Genomic DNA, 12,296 nt, shown 5'->3' with positions numbered 1-12,296 from the left:
CATTCGCTCCTTCTCCTTTAGCCCGCTCTTCTCTCACTCCCTCTCTCCCCCCCACCTGTCTCTCCCTCACTCGCCCCGCTTTCCCCAGACCCTTTCCCCAGACTGAAGGTCTCCACACCTCCTGGCTCAAGAGCGCTCTTCCCTTCCGAACTCCCCCTCTCCAGGCTCCCTCTCACCCCATCTCATCACCTGGGATGAAAAGGGACCGGGGCGACATGATTCCCCATCTCCTCAGTGGTTGCGCCTTTGAAGGCGGAAACTACCACGGACAGCTCTTCCCAGCCACCGGAGAGCCACTGCCCCCAGCGCATAGCTCAACGCCCATTCCCGCAAAGAGCCACTCGCCCTGCCCAGGGCTCAATGCACTGCGCACCTGACGTCCCTGGACACTCCTGCCCGTCCCCCAACCCAACCGCAATCCCCCGAACACACACACCTCCCCCTCCCAAGCCCCTGGGACACCGCCCTCCTCTGCACGCCCCGCCCCCTGCACGCCCCTCTCCCCTCCGCCCCACCAACGCCGGGCAGAGGGGCACGGCTAGGCAGCAGCTCTTTTACCAGCGTTTAATCTGAGGAGGGCTCTGACAGCAGCTAGGACAGATGGCTCCGTCCTCATACTCGTAGTGAATGCAAAGGAGGTGAAAGAACAACGGGGCGGGGGAATGGCCCACCCCATTCCTGGCTGGACTAACTGCTCCCCACATCAGATCCGCTTTTGAAGGATCACCACCCCCTCATTCCCTCCTGTGGGACCATCCTCTCATCCTCTTCCTCAGGGTCAACCCCCACCCCCCGCCGCCAGACATCTCCTTCTAGGGGATCCTCTCTCTGTCCACCGCCACCCCCTGAAACATCAGCTCCCCCCACACACACACACACGTCTGAGGGATCAACCTCCTCTGTTCCCCTATCCACCCCCCTCTGTTGCAGTGCTGCTTAGCCCGGCTGTCAGTCTGTCTGGGAGCTCCCCTGAGTGGCTGTGGGCAGCCCATTGCCTGGGCTTGGTCTCCGCCCTCCCTCCCTCCCTCTCTCAGCTGGTCCTAGCATTCCAGTTGCTCAGGAATGTGGAGAGCTGGGTTCCGGCGGCTAGTAGGAGGCGGAGGGAGGAAGGGAAGCTGAGCGCAAGCTGCCGCCTCTGCTCTGCCTGATCTTCCCCTTTTGGAACAGTCGTTTTCTTTAAATGAAAAATACAAACCCTACCGAGCTGGTTCTCAGCCACGCCACCACCAGAAAATGTTCGGCCAAGTGCCAGGCGCCGGTGAATAACTAACCCCAGACTAAAACTTCCCTGCCAGTGGGATTACAGGTGCAGCACTGCCGCAGGGAGCTCTCCAGGGTGCTGACGTCCCGGCAGTTTCCTCCAACAGCTCCCAAGACTGAACAAATTTCCTTGGCACCCTTTCTGGATCCTCCATGACTCGGAAACGTCTGCTCTGGAGGTTGTGAATGCCTCGTAGTAACATGGCCAAGGTTAGATACCTTCGTGCAGCTGTTTCGGGATTTTATCTGTGGGAAGCTGCAGTTCTGCTCAGGTGAGTCCCTCCAGGGTGGGAAACGGAGATCGCAAACGTGCCCCCAGCGGTTTTTCTTGCACAGCTGAAATGCTTGGGACTCATGGATGATGCACAGTTGTTGCTGCCTCTCCAGCCGTACTCGCCACAAATGTCTAGCCTTCAATAGCCTTCTCATTGTCAGTGACAATTAAATGTATGGGATTTGTGTCTGAGGTAACTTTGAGATACTGGAGTGACGCTGGATTTCAGTTTCATTTTACAATGTAAGGTTCCTTGTTTTATTTAGAGCTGGGGTTTCCCCTTGCACAGTTGGCCAGTTAGCTTCTGTTTTGTTACATTCTCTCTTTTTAAATGGAAAATGCAACACTTACCTCTTTAAAATTCTTCAGTTTAGAGCTATATATAAAGTTCCACGAAGTTTATTCAGAGTTTGGAATACATTTGATTTCAGTTACTACTATTTTTTATTTTAATTAGTATAGGGTATCTAATTTGGGAACTTTATGAGGTCATGAAACTTTCATGCAGAAACAGGAACAATGATAGCCAGGTGGAGAGAGAAAACTGATTCGAGAGTTACTTCCAGGATGTTTACCTACTTGGTGTACTATGCAGCTGGGCTTTCTAAAATTTGTGTAGTGTATGATACAGACAGAACAATAAATCAAGAGTTGAGCAGAAAAGATTAGAGGACATCCTAGTGCACAAGGTGTTTTCACTATTGCCCAGCGCACTTTTCTCAGATCAACTAATAAGATATCAACACAAACATTCTTTTTCTCAAGTTCTCTAAGTGTGGTGGTTACATTCTGGAACAAACTAGACTCCCTCTTCCATTAATCTCTGTATTTATTTTAAAAGGCAAGCAAACACATAAGCAAACAAAAGTCCCCACACTATAGACATTTTAAAACCAGAATTCGAGGTCACCCTTTTAATGTTTTATTGCTAGAATATTCTGCTAGAATTAAACCGGTCAGAAATATGTGAATGTTAGTTTTGTACAGCAATAAAATAAAGCATAAATACATACAACTTACATAACACAGAGGCAGGGTATTCATGAGTGTCATATCCTTACTTTTTTTTTTCAAAGGTGCAGGAAAGAATTAAAAAATGTAATACATAGGTTACTAGATGCTCTTGTGATAACATGCAGAGGGATTATTTATAAACACACAACTATGTATAGCGCCAGGCAGTGGTGATGGTGAATATACATTCATTTTAGGTAGTTTTAGGTTAATTGAATCAACATGTAGAATGTAGTAGTATTTATTGTTATCTTACTTTACCTTTGCAAACAGGAACAGATTTTAAGAAACTGGGTCACATGAAGTGGGATTATTTGGTGTTGTGTGGGAGAGTGAGCAGTAGAGAGTGTACATTTTCTTGTAGTTTTTAATATTTAATGTATGGAGTAGGAGGATGGACCCATATGGGCTGTAATATACTGAATGAAGTATAATTATAAGTAGAAATGTACTATCAATTATTGTATTTCAAGGTTAATAATAGATCATGATTTCCTTGACATTTATCTAAATGTCAGTATACTACTGAATGAACAACCAACTCTTTATTTAATAATATAAAACATATGTTATTTACAAAGAGAAGAAATATGTTTTTGGAAGGCAGATAACTCTTTTATAGCATCAGATCAGAAAACATTACTCAAGCAAGTTAACTCATATTTAAGTTCAGATTGTAGAGAGACATCTTTGCATTGCATGTGTATACTTTTTTTCCATTTTAAAGCAACAAAAATGTTTTCAAAATAGCAGGGTTGTTCAGCTAAATGATCATTTTTAAGAATAGCCATGGTCATTATGCACAAAAATCTAGAAGCTATGTTGTGTATGGCTGCTGTGAAGGCAGTTAGGAGGTGGGAGTGCATAGGAAGGTTCTAGCTTTTATTTCCCAGTTAGGGGCAGGGTGAATTTGCAGCCCTTATGCACTCTGGAATACAAAGACTGCTCTTGACTTGAGCTATTAGCATCACCAGCCATCCCAAAAGGATATAGACCAGCCCAGTTCACCAAGTCCAAATGAGGGTGTGTTAAAATGTTCCCAAAAAGAAAAGGAGTACTTGTGGCACCTTAGAGACTAACAAATTTATTTGAGCATAAGCTTTCGTGCGCTACAGCTCACTTCATCGGATGCATGAAACCTGTTAAAATGTTGACACAGATGTTTTGCTTTCTTGAAGTCATTGAGACCAATTCTCCCCTGCTTTGCACCTCGTGTAATCATTTACACCTGGGCAGATGGGGGGTAAACTGCTACCATGTTGTCTTCCCTTTGAGAGACAATCACTTATAGAGATCCACTGGAATGGGGTCTTATACAGTACTTTTATTGAAGAACTGTGCCTTCTAAGCACAACTGACCCCTAAATGATTTCACTTGTTCCAGATATGACACAAAGGTTCTCATTTTTTTAAACCATATTAGAGATTAACTTTTCTTACCTCAATTGAATTTTTGTGGGATTTTTTTTCTGGGCAGGGGTAGGGAGAGGTTAAGTTAAGTGCTCCAGTAGAAGCAACTTAAATGTCTTACCTTGTGATAGTACTATATCTGCATGTTATTTAGATGCCATCTCTGAGAAGGGTAAAACTGATATTTTCAGTACATGCCAAATTAAAAAAAAGTCTCCTTTTTAAGATGAACTATTTAAATGCAAGCTTGTTATTCTCATCAGTTAGATGCTGAAGGTCCACATTCTGGTATATTTTGTAAAAGAGAAGACATCTGATTTCTTTATGGAAAGAAATAATTTTCCATCCCATTTTCAAGTCCCTTGTAATCAGAAATATAAAAAAAATAGACTCTTGTATGATAACTGTTTTATATAAGCTGACATCTGAAAGCTATTTTGCAGATAGAAGAGTAAAACAACATTATTTTCATAATAGAAATTTGGTATAACTATTTCTATGTATTATTATAACAATACAGCTGGTGTATAATGGGAGTGGTGTATTTTAGGTCTTCTACTTCTGACAGTAGTTTATGGAACTTGACAAAAAAGATATGCAGCACTATTATTTTGTATACATTTTGAAGAGCATTCAGTTTAGAGACAATTCTGCTTTCATATCTTCCATGTGTTTCTGTCCTTGTTTATTATTGCATGAAAGTTATAAGATGGGACTATTTTAACTCCTTGTTTAGTGGTCTTATTTATAAACAAATCAACACACTCAAGCTCATTTTGAACTCAGCAGCAAGACTCTTTAAATATACACTCAACTTCTCTAAAAATCTTTACATGAGCTTTCAGTAGATTTCTTCATAGATTTTCAAATTCTGCTTATCATTTAAACAACTTCTTTAGGGACTGGGCCTTTCATGTATTTCAGAATTGTTCTTTCAGTGTTCCATTAGCAACTCATGACAATCCTTGCAACAGGGCTGTTATCTTTATGAATCAAGGCTTTTTCTGTTTACACCTCTCTGGAAATTGCTTCTCAAACTCAGGAAATTAGAAATTCTCAATTTTTAAGTCTAAACTAAGTACTCCCTTTTTATTTTTTATTTTTTGCTGTAATATTATTGTTTAGTGTAAAATGCCCTGAGTCACCACATGTAAGTAGAGTAAAGTAGAATCTCTGTTTAGGACTATATCTGCTCCTGCTACTTATCTAAAAATAAAATCAGAACCCTTGATAATACTAGAAGTCCAGACTGCCCACTTCCACAGGGAACCCCTGAGGAGAGATTTGAAGGGGAAGAAGTATTTATGAGGGTCTCCTGTGGAGAATTCTCCCTGTTCTACCAGGGAGTAGAATTTACCCTTCACAGTTAATAGGGCTCAGTCAAAATGGCTGTGCATCTGAATGGATCCCATGAGATCAGGAGGAGATCAAAATCACCTGTGTAGAGTCTGGACACTCTGTAGTAGCTCTGGCCTTTGCTTGTTACCAGAGTGGCTCCACTGAAGCCCCTAACAGGACACCCATAACTGTTCCTTTCTCCGAGGTCTCCTTAAAGGGGAGATGATAGCTATCCACATTATCTGGAGTGAAGGGACGGAGCTGTGAAAATGTAATATAGCTTCTCACTTATTATACTTCTCAAGTAACCCCCGGAAAGGGAGCAGGAAGATTTGTATCACCTCTTGCCTATCCACTCCTCCCTCAACCTGTTCACTAACCCCTTCTTCTTTTCTCTGAGGAGGAATCATACCATGGAAGTCCCTGACTGCACTAGAGAGCAGGATCTGTGCAGAGAGAGTGCCTTTTGCTACATATCCCAGAGATGTGACTGGGCCTATAGTTAACCACTGTGGGGATTAGTCTTATGTTATGGAGAAGTATGACTTCAGATGAGTAATAATAGCAGCACCAACAAACCTTTCTTCATGCAAATAGTCTTAGTAGTTTAAAAAAATGCCAAGTAGAATACAAGAAAATAGTTCATATAATATGAGATGCCATCAGAATTGCCTGTAAGGCCTCAGTAGCTGTTTAAGAAGCAAAGAATGACATCTTTGATGTTTATAAAGCAGCAATTAAAGATCCACGTATTGCAAACTCAATGAATGAATTTATTAAAATCATAATGGATGTGCCTGTGTTGGGGGCAGAGAAATGGAAATTTAATAGTTCAGGGTAATGAAGTACAGAGCCTTTCATCTCCAACCCTAGTCTGTGGTAACCAGAAGCTATTTTCAAAGGAGAGACTATCTCATTCTAGATCCTACTGGACAAGTGACAATGACACAGAGGCAGAGCAATTGGACTCCCTATGTGGGTGGATTGCCTTGTAGTTTACAAAACAAAGAAAAAGAGAGGACTTTATTATCAATGAACACGGTAATTTAAATATGCCAGGTGAAATTCTGCCCCCATTCAAGTCAATGGCTTGCTATTTGCCATTCACTTCACTGAGGGCAGGATTTCACCTGCTGTTCCTCATTTCTTAAAATAAACTTGTAAAGAAACTGCTATCTTGAGATCCTACCTTTGTTTTTTTTTATAAAGCAGAAGGAAGAAATATGTTTGTACAGTAATATATGGGAAAACTAAATTAAAATTACAATGAAATTTAAATTAACATGCACCTTTTAATTCTTGCTGTGCTAATGTTGTTGTTCTCAATATTTCCTATTTCATTCCTACCTAACTGATACAAACAATAATAAGAGGAATACTGTGATTCTGTTTGAAGAAAAATTTAATGATTGTTCTCCTAAATCAGAAAGGTCCAGATGTGTCAGGCCTGATTATGATCTCATTTGCACTGATGAAAATTAGAGGAAATGCCATTTAAATCAATAGAGTTAAACTTAGATTAAAACAGGTGAGAGATCAAGTCCCTTGTTGTTCAACTAATTTTGGAATATATTATTTGAATGCTCTTATTTAAAAACACTTTCTTAGATATCGGAATGCATCCCATGTACATTTACAAGAATATTGATCTGTGTCACAAGTGACACAATCTCACAATTTACAGTTTTATGAATACTTAACACACTTTTAAAAATACATTAGCATATTTATGGGGGGAGGGATAGCTCAGTGGTTTGAGCATTGGCCTGCTAAATGTTCAAACCACTGTGAGTTCAATCCTTGAGGGGGCCATTTAGGAATCTGGGGCAAAAATTGGGGATTGGTCCTGCTCTGAGCAGGGGGTTGGACTAGATGACCTCCTGAGGTCCCTTCCAACCCTGATATTCTATGATTCTATGTTAAATAAATATGCCACTTACTGTTGATAGGGCCTTTTGTATTCTGAAATTTAACAGCCTGCACTTTTCTGTGGAATCCCCTCCCTAGTACAGAATTGAACTCCAAAACTTCAGCTTTTATTTAAAAGAAATGTGTCCTGCTCTCAAGGTAACCTTAGAAACATGAACCAAGCCTAAACTGTAATAGTGTTCTCTTGCACAGATTACAGAAAGCCTGACAGAGTAGCTCTCAGAGGTGTGAATTTCATTTAAATTGGTTGTTTACTCTTAAACCTTAAGATGACATTAGAAATGTCACCCATAACTGTTTTACTGATGATCATTTAGCAGAAATATCCAGCAAATGTGCTTATCCCAATCACAAGTTGCCTCTTAAGGTGATAAATTTATTTTATATTTTTAAAAAACACTCTTTTCCAATTTGCCCCAGCAGATTCTGTAGATTCCCATCTATAGAATCCAGGAACCTTCCAGGGAATTTAGGTCTAGCATACTGTGGAGTACAAAAGACCTTGATTATTGCAAAGCATCAAAACAGCTTACATATTATTTCCTTTCAGGTTTTTAATATAATTGTTTTAAAATTGCATTGTCGTTGGTTACAATCAGGAGTGGATAGGCGTTTCCATGCTCTAGGTGGTTGTGGACTGAAAGATGCACCATCCTCAGGAGCTACCTAAATTTAATTTAGTGACCAAGGAACCAGCTGCCTAAAGGTGCCCTGCTAGACAGAAGTAAAATGATGAAAAGTGGTGACTTGCTGGTAATAATAGGCTAAAACATGTCATTTTATAATGGGAAGAACTATAATAACAATGCTGAGCCAATACAAATAAATTATAGGAGCACATCAGGCGTTTGGAGGTGATAGTGCTCAGATTTTCACTTGTAGTTCAACTGTACTCACAAAAATGCTTGCTCAGATTTTCAAACAGGAGGCTTCTCTACAAAGTAACTGCGGACAGAGTGTAGGTGGGCAAATGTCCTTTTCTGTCACCCTTTTCATAGCCTTCAGGAGGTGAAGCATCCTGCACATGAAACAGCCAAGAATGCACTTGGGCCTGATAATCCCTGCATCCAGCACATTCTCATTGATTAACTTCCCAGTATGAATCAGAGAAAAGTGAGCTGACAATTGAGAGGACAGTAGACGTAAGATGGTAACACAAGCAAGATCAGGAAAGCAAAGTAAAGCCATGTATCTGGAGGAAATTTTAAACATCATTCAGATATGGTGTGTGTTTGTATGTATGTGTGGTTCTGTGGACCAATTTCACTGGAAACATGAAAAGCTAGCAGCATCATTTATTAACCTTAGCATTATTTTCACTGACTTATTCAGTTAAGGGAAATGCTTCAGTGCATACATTAGAAATTCTGGTTTCTGTCAGTTTCTGGCATGAATCCTGTCACTCTGAGCAGTATCCTGAAGCACTAACTTGACCTTGGCCTTAAGATGATGTTGCATACTATAAGACTTTTATGTTGGTTTTTGGAAAGAACACACACAGAGAAGAAAACCGATCCAATATTGCTTTATTCAGATAGCCCATGTAACAGGAAATGAGAAGCAATGAGACACTGAGACTTCAATTGGGTACAAATGTAAAAAAGCATAAATTGAACAGATGGAGCAAAAGATAAGACTGTAAAATGGTTAATAAAAAGGAAGTGTGACAATTCCTGGAAAATTTGAATTATCTACAAATCAATGGAAACCTAGTTTTATCTGTGCATTTCAATCAGGTGCTGCTACCCCTTCTTTAAAAATATTAATGAATATGTTAAATAAGATGGGACCTAACACTGATCTCGGCATCTTCCCTCTAGTCCAATACTTACCCATTTATCATTGTCCAATGATTAGAATCATTCAGCCCACCAGGTAGTATTCATATTATTGGAATTTTCCTGAGACCTCAACCTCCTGGTTCCCTAGGACTCAGTTTGGCTCCAAGTTTGTCCCTCAATTTTCTTTACTGGCATACAGCAAAGCTATAGCAAGGGCTTGAAGTGGTTTCTATTACATACACAGTTTAGAGTTTGGTTCAATGGCTCTCAGCACCCCCACTATAAAAATTGTTCCAGCACCCCTGTATACTTAACTTAATTTGACCTGTTTGAAAAGTCAACATACAGCCATTGCAGTAATTACTGCAGTTTTTCCTGTCCACACTACCCTTTCTGTCTGTGGTACGTGTCCTCACCAGGAGCGCTTCCACCGACTTAATGGGGCAGTGTGTGGGGGGGGGGGAGGAGCTGAGAACACAGGCTCTCACCTCTGGGTGGAGCTCCTCAAGGCTGCCGACTGGACTCCTGGCTCCCTGCTCTGAGCCATGCTGCCAACTGGGATCCCAGCTTTGACCCTGGGCAGCAGCCAGATTTGGAGCAAGGAGCCAGGAGCCCGTGGGGCAGCCTAGCTCAGAGGTGGCACTGGAGAGCCTGGGGGGCAGTCAGGCTGCAATAGCGGGAGCTCCCTGTCCCAGGGTGACAGCCCCAGCTGTGAGCCAGAGATGGGGTTTGCAGCAAGGAGCCTGACAGCCTTTTTTGTACATATTCTGAAACATGCTACCACATGCGCATTCCAGTCTACATCAAATCAGGCACTCTGATTGGTCCAAGGTTTTGTAGGTAATCCCCATCTAGATCATGAGCTGTTCATATGCTGTACTACATCCAAGGCCACAGCTATAAGCCGTCATACATTCCTTTCTTTCTTACTATTCTTTATCTACCAACTACATATTATCTACAAGGCCACTTTGAATGTACAGTTTGTCCATTGTTAACCTCTGTTTTCTTTCTTCTGCTTTCATTCTTGGTTCTGGCTAGGTCTACACGTATTCAGGATCATACAAATTTAATTTTTGCACGATTTTGTGAAAATACATTACATTCTTTACCAAAATCGAAATATATTAGATCTCCTTCATTCAATTTGTAATTGTATCCCCACTCCCGCCCGCCCAAGATTGATGCCATATCTGCTTTTTTTTCCCAGTCTTCTGGTACCTCCCCAGTTCTCTGTGACTTTTCAGAAATAATTAACATTGATTTGGTAAGTTAATCAGTTCATTCCCTTAACACCCTGCAATGCATGTCATCCAAGCTGGCTGATTTGCACCTGCTTATACTTTCCAAGTACAGTATTCCCGTAACTCCTCTTCACTGCTTTCTACTTGTCCAATTTGTTTCTGTATTTTTATGTTAATTTAAAAAAGGAGTTTGATATGTTAGCCATTTTTAAGTCATAATTAATTTAATTCCTCTCCTCCTACTTGCTAATGGGTACTATTTAGTATTTCTTTCCCTCTCCCTCCACTCGTTAGGCTAGTATTAGCTCATTTTGCTGTGCTGTTCCCCTTGGGTGAAAGTAATTCATCCACCCACAAAGCTCAAGTAAAATGACTTTGATAATGGGATTGGGAAGATAGAATTCACCTTCACAGCCCATGGGGAGAACCTGAGACTATAGTGAAGTTCTTTGCAGTTGCTATTCCAGCCTGGGAGCTGGAATGGGATGGTAATCTCACTGCGCTCCCTGCATATGGTTTCTGAGGCACTGGATCCTGATCTTAATTGTGGTCCTGTGGCAGGGCTCCCAGCTCACCCAAAATTGCCTCTCCCTTCTATGTGGGGCTGGCTGAGATTCCTTCTCTAGTGCTGTCAGGGTTCCTTCCCCACTCTGAGCTCTAGGGTACAGATGTGGGGACCTGCATGAAAACCTCCTAAGCTTACTTTTACCAGCTTAGGTTAAAACTTCCCCAAGGTACAAACTATTTTACCTTTTGCCCTTGGACTTTATCGCTGCCACCATCAAACGTCTAACAGGTATATAACTGGGAAAGAGTCCGTTTGGAAACATCTTCCCCACCAAAAAATCCTTCTAAACCTTACATCCCCTTTCCTGGGGAAGGTTTGATAAAAATCCTCACCAATTTGCATAGGTGAACACAGACCCAAACCCTTGGATCTTAAGAACTATGAAAAAGCATTCAGATTCTTAAAAGAAGAATTTTAATAGAAGAAAAAGTAACAAAGAATCACCTCTGTAAAATCAGGATGGTAAATACCTTACAGGGTAATCACATTCAAAACATAGAGAATCCCTCTAGGCAAAACCTTAAGTTACAAGAAGACACAAAAACAGGAATCTACATTCCATTCAGCACAGCTTATTTTCTCAGCCATTTAAAGAAATCAGAATCTAACGCATATCTAGATAGATTACTTACTAAGTTCTAGGACTCCATTCCTGTTCTGTCCCCGGCAAAAGCATCACACAGAGAGGAGAGCCTTTGTTTCTCCCCCCGTCCAGCTTTTGAAAGTATCTTGTCTCCTCATTGGTCATTTTGGTCAGGTGCCAGTGAGGTTATCCTAGCTTCTTAACCCTTTACAGGTGAAAGGGTTTTTCCTCTGGCCAGGAGGTATTTTAAAGGTGTTTACCCTTCCCTTTATATTTATGACAAGTGCACAGACCCCCAGTACAGTCAGGTGGTTTAGCTTCCTGTGTCTTTCTCAGTGATTTTAATTGCTGCTCATTCAGAGTTCAGAGATTACTGCCATTTTTCTTTTGAGAATATAGTTGTCTTTTTTAAGATGTTTTCCTCTACTGAGTTTATGCCCCTTTTGAACTCCCTTGCCACAAACATTTGTGAGATCAATTTTTAGTAGCTTTACTTTACTATACTTTACTATTCACAGGGAATTATTAATTCTCCTGTCAGCATTCATGGCAGAAGCCTATTTTTAAAGAGTTTTACTCATCCAGCTTGGGAACAGTAACTATTTCACACAATTGTCTTTTACTAGCAAGTCAAAAAGTATGCTTACACTGCATACTCCTTTCGACAGCATGTAGAATACATACACTGCATGCCCTCCCTAGCATGGGTATAAATAGCAGTGTAAATGGTGAGGTACTTCTTAGGCAAGTAAAGACATTCCTGAACCATGTGGGTATGTACCTTACATTTCTGTCTGCTTGCCCAAGCTCTGCCACTTCCATGTACACTGCTAATTTTAACAATGTAGTGTCCTGCTGCCTCCCCACTGCCGGAGTTTCTCCCCTAGCCTTTATT

At 41.2% G+C, this 12,296-nt stretch overlaps 1 protein-coding gene across 2 annotated transcripts in view; it reads left to right on the top strand.

The window, feature by feature from the left end:
• Positions 1–1,020: 1,020 nt before the first annotated feature.
• Positions 1,021–12,296, top strand: part of GLRA3 (glycine receptor alpha 3) — a 142,575-nt gene continuing 131,299 nt past the window's right edge. For both annotated transcript variants that reach the window (XM_074951174.1, XM_074951175.1), the window contains exon 1: positions 1,021–1,532. In XM_074951174.1, coding sequence (XP_074807275.1) covers positions 1,447–1,532 — 86 coding nt within the window. In that variant the 5' untranslated portion in view covers positions 1,021–1,446. The remainder of the gene's footprint in view (positions 1,533–12,296) is intronic.

The sequence above is a fragment of the Natator depressus genome, chromosome 4 (assembly GCF_965152275.1).
Source record: "Natator depressus isolate rNatDep1 chromosome 4, rNatDep2.hap1, whole genome shotgun sequence".
NCBI classification, from domain to species: domain Eukaryota; kingdom Metazoa; phylum Chordata; order Testudines; family Cheloniidae; genus Natator; species Natator depressus.
The sequence above is the reverse complement of the archived record's forward strand: the minus strand, read 5'-3'. Positions and strand labels throughout refer to the sequence as shown.